This window comes from Camelus bactrianus, chromosome X (genome assembly GCF_048773025.1).
Source record: "Camelus bactrianus isolate YW-2024 breed Bactrian camel chromosome X, ASM4877302v1, whole genome shotgun sequence".
In the NCBI taxonomy this organism is placed as follows: Eukaryota; Metazoa; Chordata; class Mammalia; order Artiodactyla; family Camelidae; genus Camelus; species Camelus bactrianus.
In genome coordinates this window covers 54,144,911-54,163,663 of record NC_133575.1, presented here as the reverse complement: position 1 = coordinate 54,163,663, position 18,753 = coordinate 54,144,911, and the positions used below count along the sequence as shown (strand labels likewise).

The following is an 18,753-nucleotide window of genomic DNA, read 5'->3' as shown; positions in this document are numbered from 1 at the left end:
AATCTGACTCCATATTACATCTTTTTCTTTGACTTTAATCCTGTGCTCTGTTTCCGAGGCTTAGTCTTGTTGGTTCTGCACCTTTTATAAAACAATGTTGCCTAGAGCCTGAAATATACGGGAGAAACTATTCTCAAGGCTTTGACCTTTAAGGATATTAACACTTTTCCATTCTTATAAAGATAACATGTTGCAGAACAGAAAATAACTTTTGTTTTGTTGGAGGTTTACAGGGATCTGACCCAGGTGGACAGCTGCAACAACAAAGGATTCTAACAACAAAGGATTCCTACACCAAGATGTTTGCAACAACCAAGCACACCCCCTTCCCCTTTTTAATATAAAAGGAGCCTGAAATGTGACTAGGGGAAGATGCTTCTCCAGGACAATTTCTCTGCCATCTCCTCAGTCAGCTGGCTCTCCAATTAAAGACGCTCTTTCTTGCCTCAAAACGTGGTCTTCCAATTTATTGGCCTGTCCTGCAGTGAGCAGAATGAGTTTGGACTCAGTAACACAACCAAACATTGAAAGTATTCATTTGGTATATTAAATGACTTGCTGCTGCTGGTCTTTCTTCCTGACTTTTTCTTTTCTTGACCACTCCTGCTATGTTTATGAAAAATCTGTCAGTCTGCTCTTGTGGACACATTTACATCTCTAGCCACTACCCTTCCAGATAAGAACTGATGTCACCAAAATTGCTAAGAGATATTACATGGTCAGAAAAGACCAGAAGTGTGTACTGGCTGATGTCCAGGAGCAGGCTGGGACACCTGACAAAATGTCACAAGCATGGATAGACAGCTGGGCACCAAAGGAGAAGCTTCTAAGCCTCCATGAAGGACTTGCTGGATAAGAAGTAAAAGTCCCAGATTGTATATCTGATTCCACCATGAGCTTCCTGGGTGAGGCTCGGCAAGTGATTTAAGTTCTCTAGACCCGTGCTGTGCAACCTGTGAGCCACCAGCCACATGAAAAATTATGAAATTATTCTGTAGCCAGGCAGAATTATAAATAAACATTTTACAGCAAAGGCTCCCCACGTATGATGTTTAGAAACATTAGTGGTTTTCTTGCCCTAACAGGTTATTTCTGTATGTCTAGCTTTCTGTGGTTTGTAACGCCCGTGACTAATGAGTCCCTTATAGTGAGGTATTTTGAAGTTATAAGTTACTGGACACAGTACCGTCATATCACAGTTGAAAAAAAAGACCCACATAAGCCAGGCCATTTGATTTAGTAATTATGAGCAGGGTCTCCGGGGCCAGCCTGCCTGAGTATAAATTCTCACTCTGCCTCTGGAGGGTTCTGTGTGAATCTTGGAGAAATTTTTATTATTATTGTTGTTGTTGTTGTTGTTGTTGTTGTTATTTCATTTATTTCTGCCTCTTTTTTCTGACCTTTTAATAGTGAGGAATATGTAGACTCTATCTCCTACTGTGCTGGCAGGATTAAGTGATTTAACGTCTGTGTTGCCCACTTCCCTGGGTTTCAGCATTCTCCAGGCAATCAGTTTCAAACCCGGAGGCATTCTCCACTGTCTTAGTCAGTCTGGGATGCTGTAAAAAATTACCATGGGTCAGGTGGCTTAAACAACCAGCATATTCCTCAAGTTTTGGAGGCTGAGATATTCAAGATCAAGGTATCTGGGAGAGGATTGCCTTCATGGCTTGAAGATGGCTGTCTTCCCACTATCTTCATGGGGTGGAGAGCAGACAGAAGCAAGCACTCTGGGGCCCCTTATAAGTGCCCTAATCCCATTCATGAGGGCTCTACTCTCTTGACCTCATTTTATCCTACTAATCACCTCCCAAGGGCCCCGCCTCCCAATACCATCACCCTGGGAGATGGGGTTTCGAGTTATGGATTTTGAGGGGATGCAAACATTCAGTCCACACATCGGCTAACTCTCCCCAACATGCAGTCATCAAACCTGTAGCTAATTTCAAAGTAATGTTTATATCTCTCTGCCCATTTCCATTCCTACATCCACTAACACTGAAGCCCTGTTAGATTTTATTCCTTATTTTTCTGGTAGAGATTTAATTGATTCCTCTACTGCAATGCTCTCCTCACTCCAAACAGTCTGCTTAACAGCCCTGCCAGGTAGGTCTTCCTTAAAACACCTTCCCACATCACCGGGTTGTTTTTTAGGTGTAAATGTCAGAATCCTCTCCACACCCCATCCTAGACCTTTAATCCCTTACACTACCGCCCACTATGTTATTTTTCTATTACCACTGTAACAAATTTCCATAAGCTTAATAGCTTAAACCAGCACAGATTTATCACCTTATGGCTGTGGAGGTCAGAGATCCAACACAGTTCTCATTGGGCTAAATTCAAGGTAACAGCAGGGTGCCTTCCTTCTAGAGGGTCTAGAAGAAAATGTTTCCTTGTTTGTTTTTTTTTCCAGTTTCCAGAGGTCACTCATCTTCCTTAGCTTATGCCCCACGACTTCCTTCACCTTCATAGCCAGCAGCCTTTCTGAACATCGCTCCATGGCTGCACCTCCCTCTGATCCTAAACTCAGATGGGAAATGTCCTATGATTGTAAAGACCCCTGTGATTACACTGGGCCCACCTGGAAAATCCAGGCTACTCTCCCTATCACCTCATCTCAGGATCCCCTTGTCCCACCCCACTCAGGCATTATGTATGTGTCTGTGACACTCACCTTGGGTAACATTTCCTCTCGTGAGCAATTAAATGTTCAAGATACTTAGTCTTTCCACATTCAGTACGTCTGGTGAGATTATACAAATCCTGTTTATTTGTAACTTGGCACTAATCTTTAACAACGTATTATGGGTTTAAAAGGCTAATAGCCAACTTTGAAGGAAAATCCTCTAAGATTTTTTAAGATTTTTGTCCTAAAATGCCTGTCATCCCTTTTACTGTCTACAGTAACATGTCACAGGTGGCTTCCCTGTGGGGGTGGGGGACACATTGTTTTGCCACCACAGTCTCTTCATTCACACCAACATGCTGGTCTCCTAACAGAGGATCTATGCTCCCAGCTTTGCTCACTTCCTCCTCCTTTCCATTGACCATCCTGTTCCCACCGCTTCCTTCGTTCAGCACATCAGGATTTCATGACCACATTCTTCTCTAAATGGAATGGATATTGTGCATCTAACGTCTAATAATTGTTCTCAGTGTATACGCACACACTCACCTACGTGTCTCCCCATCCATCTCTTTATTTTCCTGGAATCTTCCAGAGGAATCCGTTCCATGATGATGATGATGATGATGATGATACTGACAGTGATGACAGGGGCCTCTCAAGGATTCTGATAAAGAGAGAATCAATGAAGAGAGGGAAACATTGCAAAATTGCCCCAGAAACAGGTTAAAGGTAAATAACTGTTATAGTGTTTAATGAAATCGACTAAAATTTAACTATTTTTAAAACTTTGTATCACTGTATTTTAAATTTTAAGGGGAATTTTCATTCACCACTAACCAAGATTTGAATTTAGGACCAAAATCTAAGAGGACTTCTATCTTCTAACAAATTGTCCACTAGCCTTTTATACATGTGATTCTTAAAAAAAAAAAAAAAAAAAAAAAAGGTTAGTGCTGGGCTGCAAATAAGTAGGATTCATATAATTTCACCAGACACACTGAATGTGGAAAGACTAAGGAAGAAAAACAAAAAGCCATTCAAAATGTCTTCAGACTTACATTGCACACAGGAGAACACGTTAGCCAAGGTGTCACATCAACATGACGCCTGGGTGGGACGGGGAAGCTGATCTTCCTCATCAGACATTTATGCTGATTTGTTAGATGCCAACACAGTTTCCTCATTGGATTTGCTTCTAATAATTATGGAACAGTTTAGGCTCTACCAAAAGCAGACTAAATATTTTCCCCTGCCACCAAATCTCTGGACTGAATGTCCCCACAAGAGGGACATGATTATATTTCACAGGAAACTCTTCCTGAGAAACAACAGGCTTTTTGAGGGCAGAACTACTGGTCCCCCAGGGAGGGCTGGAGGAGGGATCGAGGGGACACTGGAAATACAGGAGGAGTCAGTTCAGATAGTGCTGCTCAAGTAGCCAAAGACATCCTACCAAAAGTTTCGTGAGTGAAGGAGCCTGTGAACTCTGAGCAGGTTGTTAAGACACAGCAGTACATAACTAGCATCACAAGTCATTTGTAGCATGTTTTGATATTTGGAAAATAATTAGCCCATTGCTCTTTGAAAATGCAGCAGTAGCAATAGAAATAATAAACACTGAGCTGTCTTGGAGATAACAAACAATAAACAATTCTAAATCTGCAGGATTCCTTGACAAGATGCAAGCGATGAGCTAGATGTGTGCTGCAGATACCTCTTACTGCAGGGCTCACTCCTGCAAAGCACAGAACTAGTTTTCTCAGCAGACAGAGGGAACCAAGTCAAGATTTCTAATCTTGAGAGGTTTACTATATGGCAGGAAAGATCAGACCAATAAATACAGCTAAATATGAATAAATGCAATCAAATATTATGAAGTGTGTATGGAGCACAGAAGAAGAAAAATTCCTTTCACCTGGGATCTAGAGAAACTTCTTCAGAAAATGCAGCTTTGAAGATGGCCAAAGACATGGGTTGAAGTTTGGCAGAACAGGACGTAAGGAATTTAAAAACTAATTTTAAAATTCATATAAAAATGTAAAAAATCGCAAATATCCGAAACAACTTTGAACAAGAAAAATTTTGAAGACTTACACTATCTGATTTTCAGACTTTTTAAAATAAAGTTACAGTAATCACATAGTATGGTATTGTTGTAAAACAGGAAAATAGAATAATGGAACAGAATAGAATGTTCTGAACTAAACCAACACTTAGATGGGCAATTGAATCTCAGTAAGGATGCAGTGGAGAAAGGATCTTTTCAACAAGTCGTGCTGGAACAATTACATATCCATATGCAAAAAGAGAAAAATGAAATTTGACCCATACCTCACAAAATACAGAAAAATTAATTCAAAATGGATCATAGATCTTAATAGGAAATCCAAAACTATGAAAACAGCTAGGAGGAAAAGCATAGGCTTAAGCAATATGACCTTGGGTTTGGCAAACATTTCTTTGCTATGACACCAAATGTATAATCTGTTTTAAAAAGTAACTGATTTAGTGAACTTTATCAAAATGAAGACTCTTCAAAGCTCTTCAAAACACTGCTAAGCGAATAAAAAGACAAGCCATAGAGAGAAACTATTTGCGCCACCTTACCGGCACCCTGACTCACCGCGCCCGCCCCCCAGCAGCAAGCTCACCTGAAGACGGGCGTCCGGCTTCTTGGGCAGCAGAGGCCGCCCCCAGGCCACGCCGCGGTGTGGAGCGGAGCAAACTGCCGACTCCCGGGCGGCGGGCCCGCTACCCACGTTGCCTCCGCACCCCAATTGCACTGCCCCGCTCCCCTCCTCAGCAAGCTGAGTGGGACAGGTGTGTCAGGCGACCTGGGACAGCTGAGGCCGCTCCCAGGCCCGGCCTCGGGGAGACGGGAGCTAATCCACCATCTTGCCAGGGGCAGTGCTACTCCGCTGCCGCTGCCGCTGCCGCCGCCCCCTGACCCAACCGCCCCGCCTCCCAGGAGCAAGCTCACCTGGAGTCCGACTTCCGGGGAATCTCCTGCTGCCAAGGCCGCCTCCAGACCAGGCTGCGGGGAAGAGAAGGAAACAACCGGCTTGCCTGGGCAGCGCCCTCCCGCCGCCGCCGCCACCCTAAACACACCACACCCGCCTCCAGGGGTCAGGCTGACTTCGAGGATGTGCACCAGCCTTCTGATTCTGGCCACGAGCCTGAGCACCTCCCTGCACCCCTACACCCCTGCACTCCCTGCGCCCCTCAACTGCCTGCACCCTCCACAGCCCGTGCACCCTGGCACAACTTTCACCTTCCACCACCTACACCCCTGCACCCCTGCATGTCCCACACACCACCTCTTGGGCTTGTGGCAGAGCCTCTGTCATTGCACCAGCGTGCAGGGACTCATATCCTTGCCAGTACATGATGCATCAGTGGACCTCTGGGGTTGCCTGCCAGAAAGTATATGTTCCCTGCCACTAGGCTGGGCCACTAGGGTGATCTCTGTGACGTCTCCCAGGACGGGCTCAGAGATGCTGTTCTCTGGGAAGAGAGGAGTTGAAACCGCTCTTGAGGGCAGAGCTGTGCTCACCAGGCCGTCCACGCTTCATGTTTTACACAGGACTTCGGAGAAGAGAAATGGATCCAGCCAAGTAAGACGGGCCTGCTCTGCGCCAACCTCAGTCCTGGGCTCTGAGGCAGACAAACTGGCTCCCACCCTCAGGGCCCAGTTTGGGCACCTGAATGGCCCCTTGGAGGCATCCCATCAGTTCTCAGGAAGAAGTCTGGCTGCTCCCACCCCATGGCCCTCCCTCCCACTGTGCTGGCCTCAGGAAGTTTCCTTATTTGGGGAAGAAGGCAGCCCACCCCCGACCCCACCCCTCACGGTGCTCTCACCCAGGCTGGTGCTCTCTCTGCCCTTCAGAGTCTGGAAAGCCATCCCTCTTCAGTTATGTCTCTTCTGAGATGGACTTGCTTCCGCTATATTCTAGGCGAGGATGCAACGTGGGATGCCCTGGTTAAGAGAACCAAAATAAATAGTTTCTTCTGTGAGATTTTCTGTTTATCTACTTGGGCTGGGCTGTGTGTAGTTTGCAACAGCTATTGGTGTGAGAGGCTAAAGCCGCCTGTGTGTCCTTGTTTTCATCTCCCCGCTGTCTTTGGGTTTTCCCTAGACACTCCTGAGGCATTTACTTCTTTTAGTTTTATTCCTGTTATTACACAGGGGCCCTACTGACATGGAGGAGAGGCGATGGGGTGGTGGGACAGAGGGGAGCATCTGTAGTCCTGCGATTAGTTCTCATTGAGCCTGTGCCCTGAGCTGTGACCTCCACTAGTGTGTCTCTTTCCCCCAGCCCAATTTGAGTGACACAGAAGGGATTTCCCTTCCCCCAGGTTGGTTAGGCTCTGGTAAAATAATTTCTCATTAAAAAAACAAACAAACAATAAACAACTTCCCCCAATGAAACAGAATGTTCTGGGTGTATTTCAATAGAGTTATTTTCTCCTTTCCAGGCAGGAAGCATGAGGGGTTTTTCTCTGACCTTCATTCTGAGAACAGGGCACGGGCCTGGAGGTAAAATGCATGAAAAAGAGCATGGGGCCCCTCTGACTGGCCCCCTGGAGTTGTCACACTCAGACTTCCCTACGCTGAGCCTCCTGCTGGCCTCAGGGACCTGTTAAATCTGCCTGCCCCCTGGATTCTTACAAAGGCGGGTTCTGCCCTGGGAGCTGTGACTCTCCAAGCACGCCCAGCTGCCTCTCTGGGTTGGGAGCAGCTTTTCCCCTCAGTTTTCTGGGATCTAAGAAGAGCAGTGGGTTTGCGGCTCCCTCAGCTCTGGTGTTGTTTTCAGGACAGAAGGAGCAACTTCTGAGCTCCACACGAGCTGGACCAGAGGCTGGAAGCCTCCCCTCCTCTGCCTCCGTGCAATCAGTGCCTGTGGTTCTAGCCGAGTTTCTGAAGATGTGGATTTAAACACACACATCCCAGCCCCTGCGGGAGCACACAGTCCCATAAATCCCCCCAGTTTCCACTGGTAACTACGGAGCCGAATGGGACACGGGTTTCGGGACCACAGAAGCCTGACTGCACGAATTGCTCTGTGGCCTATTAACGTGGTTGCTCTGGGCTTTGTCTGAAGTGGCTTGCTTACCGCACCTGGTACGTGGGAAACACAAAATAAGTACTAGAACCTTCACTTTTTCTCCCTCCAGGGCCTTCAAACATAGAAAATAATAAGTGAACTCAGACGGCCTAGTCACCACAATGATGTCCGACCAGCCTGGCTCTCCTAAGTGATGGGCACTGACTTGCACCTTAACTCGGAACAGTAGGAGAACCGCCTTCCTCTAACTGGGCATCTCCCCACACCAGGCACGCCCTCAGCTGAGACGGGGCCAACTCCCCCACTGAGGTGTGTGCTGGTGGCTTCAATGTGACCTGGCCCTGCCGGGACATGAAACTGCAGTGAGTGAGGTGGAGGGTCGGGTGGAGGGGGGTCCCTTCTGGGGTGGCAGGGGGCCCGGTAGCACCCCGCCCGGCCTGGTGCCTGGGGCTCCCTAACACCTCCTACAGCTCCTGGGTTGGCTCCGGTCCTGGCCACTCCACACACCCTCCCAGTATCTTTTCATTAAGTCCCTGTTTTGCTTTTATCAGCGAGAAGTGGCTTCTGTTGCTTATTCAGTGAAACAGTGCATCGGGAAACCAGACTCTTTCTAACATCAGTAAAATACCAACCTCGGTCAGCTCGCCGGGCAGACCGTGCAGCACAAAGGCCTGCACAGGGCTGTGCGAACGGCTTACGTGAAGGGTCCTCATCATCTGTCTTCAGAGATACAGAAGCTGGTGGTTCAGGTAAAACCTCAGGGAGGGATTGAGAAATCCAAAGCTGGTTGGTTTCAAAGGCTAACTGGTCAGACCGGACCCCTGAGCTGTGGTCAGAAGCCTAGCTCAACATCACGCAGACTCAGCGCCCTAAGTGCCGGGTAAGGCTGGTGGTGTTCACTTTGCAGGCTCTCATTGGGGATTCACTGTAGCCCCTTAAATGCAGCAGAGATTCCAGCCCCCTTAGCCGCAACCCTGAGTGTTCCATGACACAAATCCCGGGAGTGTTTAATTTTCATCTTTGTTTAGGAGGATGAAGGTGGGGCAAGAGGAGACATAAATTCATACTAACTGACACAAGGTCACAGACAGCACCTCCTCCTCGGTGAACTATGGGCTCCCACAGTGGTGGCTGGGGGGTTCGGCAGAGACCCTCCGCTGGTCCCAGAGGGACTCGCTCCTCTGGCCACAACTGATGGGTTGGACAACAGATCCAGAGGGAGACAGAGCATCTTTCCTGGGAATTTGGAACTGACACACAGAAATCAAGTTCACTCATCTGGGGTTTGGTGAGGGGGAGGGGCGGTGGTTGGAATTCAAATGAAACCAGAGCATGAGAGAAAGTTAGAAGTGAAAGAGAGAGAGACAGAGAGACTGAGCTTGTGAGAGCAAATAGTCAGAAAGAAGGAAAACAGTCAGGGGACAAAGGAATTCCAGCTCCTGACAGTCTAGTCTGTCCCAGCCCATCAACGACCCCGCAGGATGGTTAATAGCATTCCAGTTTAGCAGATTAGGAAACAGGCTGAAAGAGGTGGGGGCTGGGTTTGGGTGCACAGTTAATTTAAGTGCCACTGGACCCCTCACTTCCCATTGCCTGAAGGCACCATAATCCTCACTGGGACCCCTCGGTCCCCTGAGAGCCCAGCACCCTGATCAAAGGGCCCCTGCGGGAGTGGGAACCCCTCTGAGTGTGGAGAGTTCCCTGCACCGACATGCCATGCATCAGCAGGCTCCCGCTCACCCCAGGTTAACATCTCCCCAGCTGTGCAGTCTCCCGACCCGCTTCCCTCCCTGCCAGGCACCCCCGTCCTTACCACCGAGTGTACTGCAGGAATTCAGGCACAGGGATGCCCAAAGCAACACGAGCCCACCGGCTGTACAAACAGCAGACTCCCAGCCCCAACTGGGTTCCGAGGGGACCGTAGGCGTCCTCACCTTTCATGTGTCTAAGACAATCTTCTTCTTCAGCTGGAGGTTATAGAGAAAAATAAAAAGTCCAAAACATAGTTCAGTGAGGAATTCCTCCAAGGACCTGACTCCAGAGTCTACAATCAGGTGTACCTACCCCCCGGACTTGGGGTGAAGGTGGATTATTGATCAGCACAACCCCCGGTGGCCCAGCTCCTCGGCTTGGCTGCCCAGAGGGGGCTGGGGGAATGGGTAAGGCCAGGGCACTCCAGAAGAGCACAGAGGACCTGACCTCTCCCCTCCGCACTTGGAAACCCTTCCCCAAATCTCAAGGCATCGGACAGAGAGCCTCCACCACAATAAGGAGATGCTCCCATCTCTTCACTCACTCCTGTCGGTTCACTTACGTGCTGAGCATCCAGTGGGTCCCAGGACATGACACACAGGATGGCCGATGGGACAGGCTTGGTCCTTCACCCTGGACCCTGTTCAATCTGATGGAAGAATGATTACTCATAACGAGTTTCACAAAATTATACAGAGACCAAGGACAAACTGCAGAGTGAACCAAATTTAAAAATATATATGAAGATCCCCCAGTCTCCCCGCCTAAGGTTAACAGCATAAAGCAAAAAGATCTTGCCTTTGATCACCAAGGAAGTTGTCACCCCCTGTCAGGTGGAAAGGAGAGTTATTCTTTGAGCAGGACACAGAAGTGCTCCATCGGAATGGACCAGGGCCTCTACATTCATTCAGCAAATGTGCATAAGCTCCCACTACGTACGGGAATCTTCTAACTACACTCGTTCCCAAGGCTCTCGGGCTTTATCAGTCAACAAAATAGACATTACTCCAAATCACTGGGGGCTCAGGGTTTTAGAAGAGGAAACAGGCAGCATGTTAGGGGTAGCAAGAGCTTGGAAAAATTTTTTTAAAAAAAGAGTGATATGAGCAAACTCGGGTGATGGCGGTGGGGTGGGAGGCAGGCAGGAGAGAATAAGGCAATCCTGGCAGATCTCACGGAGTAATGAACTTGAAGCAGAATAAATCCGGAGGAAGAAGGAAGAGCCGGCAGAGGCCCCCAGAATGAGGGGGAGAGTGTGGGTGGAGAGGCAGAGCACGCCGTGTCCTGAGGCCTTTGTGACGGCTTTGGCTCCTAATGAAATGTTGACCCGTTTAGTGAGTTTTGAGGGGAGGCGTGATGTAGTCCAACTTATGCTTTTGTGTTTGTGTTTTTTTGGGGGGAGGTAATTTATTTATTTTAATGAAGATGCTGGGGAATGAACCCAGGATCTCATGCATGCTAAGCATGCGCCCTACCACTGAGCTACACCCACCCCCTCAATATATGCTTTTATAGGCTCCCTCTGACTCTGTGTGGATGAGCGATTGTAGGAAAGCAAAGATGGAAACAGGAGGCTATTGGTGTCCAGGAAGGGCTGAAGGTGGCTTTTAGGAGTGCGGGGAGCAGGGAGCAGGTGGTTAATGAAGACAGAGTATCCAGAATTTTCTAACAAGCTGGATTTGCTGTCTGTGTGTGTAAGAGAGAGAGAGAGAAAGGACACGGTTCCAACATCTGGACCTGGACAATGGGAGGGATGTCCTCTCCATCCACTGGGTATGGGACAAGGTGGGGCTGAGCAGGTGGAAAGGGGCTGGAATCAGCTCAGTTCTTCAATGTCATGGTTAAGGGGTGTATTACATATTGTCACAGAAATGCCTAATAGGTAGAGGAGTCTGTTTTCTTATTCTTTTTAACATTTAATGAATATAATTTAAATGTATTAATTGTATTATGTGAATGATTTGGGAATTTTATTTCATGCCAAGGTATACGTTATATATAGCCAAATGGATAATATATCAGAAAAGGGGAGAAATGAGGGCTTTCACATAAACTGACTGTCAATAATGTAGGTAACATTTCAATAAAACTAGTCTTCAGTGCAAAAACCTCATCTCGGTGTTACATAAAAATAAATGAAAAAGGACTATGTTGATGTATCATTATTTCATGTTATGTAATAGCCCCAAACAAACACACTGTTTATCTATGAGGCTTGTAGAATTACTATTCGCTTTATTCACATAAATAAAGAAATGCAGAAATATTCTAAGGTAGAATAAGCATCTCAGTGGAAATAATACAGATTTGAGCATTTTACATGACATATATGTACTGATTCAAAATTTAGAAAAGTAATTACATAGTAGAACATATGTATGAATGTGAAAGCAAGCTGAATGGAAGAAAAAGAATGTGAGTCTCAGGGATAAAGGTCCAGATGGAAAGGGCAAGTCAGGGAGTTTTGGAGAAATCGAGAAATTAATGGCATGCCAATTTCCACGGCTGGGTTGCTTCCACCAAAGGAATAGCAGAGAGAGAGAGGAGAGGCCCAGGAACCAACCCTGGGGCCCACCCACAGTATATGTTTGGAAAAAAGAGGAGACATTGGTAAAGGACCAGCCAGTAGACCAAAAGCAGAAAGCAGACAGAGCGATGGGCTGGAGGTTGAAGCAGGAACACGGGGGAGGAGGGATGGAAGAGCTGGGTCAAATGCTGCCGAGGGGCCACGAATGATGAGGACTGAAAATTGACCACTATATTTCACAACGTGGGGTCACTGATGGCCTTGACAGGGCAGTTTCCATAGAGCGAGGGATCAGGGGAAAAGCCAGAGTGGGTGTAAAAGGGGATGGCTCAAGAGAAGATGCAGACAGTGAGTTTAAACAACTCCTTAAAGATTTGCTGCAAAGACACAGGGTGGCAATTGGTGGGGGTGAATTAGGGTCAAGGAGTGCTGTTGGTTTCTTTTAAGAGGATGGACGTTTATATACTGATAGGAGCCAACTAGCAGGAGAACAAAATAGATGAGATAGTGAAAGAGAGGATGGTTTTGGGAGTGACAACCCAGAGAAGATGGGAGGGCTGGGGTCCCAGGGACTTTTGGAGGATCTGGCTTTCGATGTCACTTGTAATAAGAGGTGGGGCACCGAGAGTGAGGTCACAGACATCAGAAGGCGAGCAGATGTGCTGGGAGTTGCTTGTGAAATTTCTCTTCTGTTGGCTTGTTTGCTTGTTCAAAGTAGAAAAGTAACTTTACCAGCTGAGGATCGAGGAGGAAGAGTTACTGGAGCCATGAGCAAAAGATAAGAAAGAGCCTTCAGGGAGAATGAGACAGTGAAAAGAGCAGGGGGAGACGGGGGAGAGCGCTCCCAGAAAGTTACATTTTCTCTTTGACGTCCCCAAACGTGTGATGTGTGACTACCCTTCCTGCTGTCTATGAAATAAAAATTAAGTATGGTTCAGAGGAAATGCTATTTCATTCTAAGAGGCTGCCTGTTTCTCAGGAATGGTCATCTTAAACTGCAAACATTACAAAAAGTGTTGAAAAGATGAACCTGTGTACCTAAAATCCCCTATTTTCTATTAATCTGGTTACTATTTAGTTCCCCTATCAATAACACATAACCAATACTGCCATGATGGAGGTACATCGATGCTTAAAAGGAAATGAGATCTGTATCCTTTTCCTAAATTCCATGGCTTCCTTAATATGCAGTTCCCCTTGGAATTTAGGAATGCCTGGTATAAGAAGTGAGAAAGTTTGAGAAAATCCCGGCTCAGAATTACACAGCACAACCGCATCTCAGAAGTATATACAGCCGTAAAAAATTTTAGAAGCAAAACTCCGTAGCTACTCTTAAAGATTTTTGCAAACCTGGGCCTGTCCAGATGTTTCCAAACTGGAAAGAAACTCCAATCACTTGCCTGGTACCGGGACCAGACGCTGGCTATCCTTTTCTGTAAAAGCGAGAGAGTAAATATTTTCAGTTTTGCAGATCATTTTGTTGTAACCATGCAGGTCTGCAATAAGAAAGCTAAGAGCACTGGGAGACAGGAAACAAATGGGCATGCCCACACCCTCCTTTCCACTTAAGGCAGCTTCTCTGTGGTGGGGAGCTTTACCACAATCACTTGCTTCTTTGATTCCATTGGTTTCTTTGTTTCCACCTTACTGCTCAAGCTCAGAACTTCAGGTGGGCCTGGTCCTTCAGCATCCATGCAGAGAGAAGGCTGAGCGGGGGTGGGAACCCCACCTGACGGAGAAGAGAGATTGCTGGGAGGGACACTGCGGTGGCCACCATGGCACGAGACAATCACACCTTCCGGGGTGAAAGGGAATGAAGACAAGGGAGGGACACAGCAGTGGGACCCCTAGGTCGCCTGCCAGGCTTGCTCTCCATCCACGGCCACCCTGGGGGCCTGGGGGGTGTTGGGCTTCAGCTACGGTGATTAGGCTGAAGGGACTCAATATAAAGGACCCTCCACCTCCTCACTAGGTTCCAAACGCAGCCACTCTAAGTCCACCCTCTGAGTTTCTGGATCTCAGCTGGAAGAATACATGATCAGGCCAGACCCAGAGCCCAAGCCAAACACGACAGGGGTCACGTGGGGTTGTAACCCCGTGCTCAGTGGTCGGGGACTCCTTGCAAATCTGCAGAAATCCCTGTTCTGCCTCATTCCTGGGAGGAACCCCAGATCTCCTCCAGCTCTGTCTGTTCTTCTCTTGAGGCTATTGTCCTGGAGGGATGCAGAGTCCTTGAACCTGGCCCTCCAAACGTACATAAGCAGCCTGTTCAATAAAACAAATTATGCACTTTTTCACATTTGCCAGTTTTTTGATTCCAGAAAGGCTGTGGGACTCATTCTCACAGTCTCCTGTGCCCCCACCACTTGGTGGCCCTCTGCTCATGGAAACACGATTTCCCAAAACTGCACCCTGCCTCCCAGCTGGTCAGAGAGGAGTGTCCCACAAAGACATAGGTGTTTGTGAGGATCTTGTCCCCTAGCAGAAAGACTACCCCTGGAGCGACAGACAGGGATCTGGCCTACTGAGCCGCTCAGCTCTAATTCAAAGCCTAAAGTGGGGACCCCGAACATTGCTGAATGACTTTCTGTGTCACCTGGACTGGAGGGGCCTGATTTTTCTTTCCAGGAATGGAGGTAGCGCAGCCTCCATTTTCAGGGCTGACATTGACGATGGATCTAGTTCCCCCCACAGCAACGCAGGAAGGAGAGGCCCTTCTATCCCACAGCTTGGAAACCCAGCCAAGGGAAATTATGAAGCAGTGCATCGCTGCCAGGTCCAGCATCCCTGCAGAGTGGCCTCTGCCCCTGAATGAGCCCCTTCCCTGGGCCTTTCCTGCCCCGACACGACCACACCCCAGGCTGTGCCAGAGCTCTGGGGCTCTGCGTGTCCAGGGCACACAGGTGGGACCTGAGCCAGGTGTCCCCTGGGTCTCAAGGGGGAGAGGTCTGCCTCTGCCTCAGGGGAAGGTGACCCCACATGGCTGGCAGGACACTCTCAATATGGACCTCCAGGAGCCCTGGGAGCAGTTTCTCTGCAGGTGATAGGAGTCATCATCAGGAGGGCAGGCCCCTCTTTGTGCAGACCATCCCGCAGTGCTGGGCACACGTGCTGACCACAGAATTCTACATGACCCCAGGATACCCCAGGCAACCTCACAACTTCATCACTTGGTGACCTGGGTACCACGGGCTCCTTAGCCATCCCATGAGGGTGGTCCTTGCAGGCATGGTCTCCAGGTGCTCCCGTTAAGAAATCCTCCTGGGTTTCTGTGGTCACAGAGCCCACACCAGAAAATTCTAGTCCTGCAGTGACCCCCACAGAATTCAGCTCCCCTGTGCATGTCCAGGACAAATGACAGCAATTTATTGCCAGGAACCGTGATGGACAAGGCGGTGGGATTCCATACTAAGTTCAGGATCCTGGTAACTCACTCTGCACCCCAAAAAGCATCCATGAGAAATGTGTGTATTGGGATATCTGTGCCCCTAGAAGAGCTGTTCCTGAGGGCTCCTGGGACCCTCCAGCCCCTCTCAAGGTTCTCAGAGCCTGGGTCTAAATTTCTATCTCCCTCCTTTGGTGTATGGCCACCTGTGTCTCGTGGTCACGGGTCACTTTATTGCATGACTTGGCATGTTCTTAGTGCTCGTCCTCCACCCCTGCACTAGACTCCCAAGATGTTCCCACTGACCCTTGGCTCCCTGTGTGGGTCAGGGGGCCCTAAGTCTGCACCCTTTACTCTCCTCCTCTTCCCCCATGCCTGGGGCCACACCTAGGTGGACTGGGAGGTGTTTGTAAATGAGTCTTACACAAGGACATGACTGGACAAAGCAGGAGCCCACCCCCGGAAAGCACACCTGCTCCCTTCTCTGAAGAGGACCCCACAGCCCCACATTGCCTCCCAGCGGTCTACTCAGGACACAGTCCCCCAGTTCTGGGCAAGGCGTCTCCCTAGAATCCTTGCTTCCAGGAAGAGTCTCTCTGTCCTTCTTCAGAGTTTAGAGTTGTTCCCATGTCCCTGACCACCAAGGTGCCCAGCACAGACCCTTCAGTGACCTAGAGAGACAAGGAAGATATGTGGCCACAGGTCTCACAGGACACACCTGCTGGGACCCCAGGCCAAAGGACCATCCTTCTGCCTTCTCAGGTGTGGATCCCGTGGTACCTTTTTGCAGGAGGCCCAAATGGGGAGTGGGGCCCAAAGCAGTTCATGGGGCTCTCTGGGCAGGGAAGACTTGGGCCAGGCGGCCTTGCCTGGCTTCCCTGTAGTGCCACTCTAAAAACCCCCGCTCCTCTGGCTGTGGCTGGAGGCCCCCCAAGCCTCGGGGCGGGGCCCTTTCTCTCAGCCTCCACTGCCTCCAAAGCCACGCTGGTGCTGGCGAGGGGAAAGAGCTTTCTTGCCCTCTTGTGGCCAAGTTGCCACAGGTCGATGCTGCGGGGAGCTGGAGAGAGAGGTAGCACTTGCTCAGATGTGAGTGGTTAGGCAACTTGACACCCTGTCAACAAGCCGTAAACATTGGAAGAGGAGTTTCCCGGGATAGCTGGAAGTTACTTTCAGTAATTTGTCTAAAGATTTCTTTTTTTTTTCCCTTAAAGACTCATAAAATCTTTCCCAGGTCATTCCTGGTATGGACCATTATCCAGGGATCAATCAGGAAATGCAGGAGGACAGGGGTGGGGGTGGGGGAGAGGGGAGGGGAGGTCAGAGCCCACGGAGAGGTGATGCCCCTCCCAGGAGCCACACACTGGGCAGTGGCTGTTGGAATCCAGCTCTCCTGTTCTCAGGCCCATTTCATCTGTGGGGTGTTTCCAAAAGAAACAATGGTGGAAGGGCCATGGAGGACACCTAGACCTCCCGGAATAGACAGGGGGAGCAGAGTCACCATGCTGGCCCTGGGCTTGGAGACAGACCTGCAGTGGAGACCACAGGTCTTCTGAGAAGCCAGTTTCAAAATAAAGGCAGTATGCGCTGAAATACCCAGTTCGAGCGAGTGCTTCATCATAGACATGTAATTTACATAGTTCTTCTCACCAGGGAACTCTGTGTTCCCAACACGCTACATGAATGACGGCTTCAACACACATTCATTTCTGAGATGTGAACAAGTGTAGAGCCGCTCTTTCATCCAGCATAATGGGCATGGTTACACCTAGGAATGCTTACCAAGATTTCTCAGCAAGAGCCAATTTCGAAATAAAGGCAGTTTGCGCAGGAAAAGCCTGTTGGAGTGAGGGCTTCCCCATACACATGTAAGTTATATAGTTCCCCTCACCATGAAACGCTGTTCCCAACACGCTACATGCATGAAGGCTTTGACACACATTCAGTTCTAAGATGTTAGCATGTGGAGAGCCGCTCTTTCATTCAGCATAAAAGGCATGGTTACACCCGGGAAGATTTACCCAGATTTCTCAGCTGGTTCCTTCACCCAGATTCAAAATAAAGGCAGTTTGTGCTGGGAAAGCCTGTTGGAGAGTGTTCGGAGCTGTTTCGGGCTCTGTCAAGGCTGGAGGGTGGAAACCCCAACCTCCAGAAAGAGGGGCCAGGCCCCCACCCGCCAGGTGGTGTTGCCTTTGTTGGGGAACAGTGATCTTTGGGTTAGATATTTTGCGGCTCTCTCTAAAAACTGCTTTGACTTAAGTTTGCATCCTAGTCACCAGTTCCAGGGCAACAGAAAAAGCATACCCTACATCCCTTTGCACTCAAATCTTCCCAAAAGAGCAAATATTTGCCCATGAAAATACCAGCTGCTCTTCTAAGGCCCCCTAAATACCCAGCAGTGTGGGCGGTGCACTCTTGATCAGGGACAGGAGGAGAGGGACCAGAGGTCCTCCGGCAGGCTTGGCCCGGTGTGGCAGCTGCACTGTGGGTGCGTGGTGGGGAGGGCCATGCAGGGAATCCTGTTTGAGGGGCCTCTGTGCACGCCTGCATTATGGTCTGAGGTTTCATACAAAGGCTCCAGGCATCCTAACTGGTCAGATACAGCCCCCACCCTCGGGCTAGAACCACTAGGAGCTCAGTACTTGTAACAGGGACAGTGCCCGGTGTGGGGAGAGGTCTTGGGACACTCTGGGGGCAGGGGCAGTGGTGCTGGGGAAGGCAGGGGATGCAGTGAAGGGTGGAGGGAGCAGGGTCCCTTGCTTGGGGGTGAGAGTTCTTGGGGAGACCACAGAGCATGGTACACACCATCCCCACCCCATACCCCAAATTCCTAGCCCCGCCAACACAGGGGCTGCTCTGCAACCTCTCACCGTGGCTCTCCTCTAAGGCCGCACCCAACCCGGCATCTGGCACCCCTGCCCTACCTCCCATCTTGGGACAGATCCCATCTTCTTGGAAACTGCCCAGCAGCGCGAATTCAAGGCCGGCAGCGGGCCTGGCGGAACTGCACTTCAGGTGCCCTAACTGGCCAGGGGTGCGTGCCTGGGCTCAGTCCTCTGTCTTGCCCACCGGCAGCCTGGGTCCACGTCCGGTGCAAGCGGAGGCCGCGGAGCCCAGGCTGAGCCCCGCACACGGACAGGTGAGGGGGCCCCCGCCCCGCTGCCCCGCTGCCCCGCTGCCCCGCTGCCCCGCTGCCCCGCTGCCCCGCTGCCCCGCTGCCCCGCTGCCCCGCCCACTGGTGGCAGCACGGCCCCAGCCTCCGGCCGGCGCACCTGCAGGTGAGGACGTCCTCGCGACCCCGCCCACCGCGGCCCCGCCCAGCTGTCCCATAAGCCTCCCCCCAGCCCCCGTCCTGGCAGCGCCCTGGCTCCCATTGGCTCCGCAATTCTGCCCT

At 49.7% G+C, this 18,753-nt stretch overlaps 1 protein-coding gene across 14 annotated transcripts in view; it reads right to left on the bottom strand.

Moving 5' to 3' along the window:
* Nucleotides 1-18,545, bottom strand: part of LOC141576215 (uncharacterized) — an 88,227-nt gene extending 69,682 nt beyond the window's left edge. For 10 of the 14 annotated variants that reach the window (XR_012504478.1, XR_012504479.1, XR_012504477.1 and 7 more), the window contains exons 1-9: nt 18,284-18,545; nt 13,576-13,706; nt 13,328-13,410; nt 10,013-10,099; nt 9,512-9,665; nt 8,331-8,454; nt 6,491-6,608; nt 5,613-5,666; nt 3,179-3,296 (exon numbers count right to left, since the gene is read on the bottom strand). Coding sequence is in view for 10 of the 14 variants with exons in the window: in XM_074358705.1 (XP_074214806.1) it covers nt 3,179-3,296; nt 5,613-5,666; nt 6,491-6,533 (215 nt within the window). In the remaining 4 variants the exon portion in view is untranslated. The remainder of the gene's footprint in view (nt 1-3,178; nt 3,297-5,612; nt 5,667-6,490; nt 6,609-8,330; nt 8,455-9,511; nt 9,666-10,012; nt 10,100-13,327; nt 13,411-13,575; nt 13,707-18,283) is intronic. The other 4 variants (XR_012504480.1, XM_074358708.1, XM_074358712.1 and 1 more) reach the window with 4 other exon arrangements.
* Nucleotides 18,546-18,753: the final 208 nt, after the last annotated feature.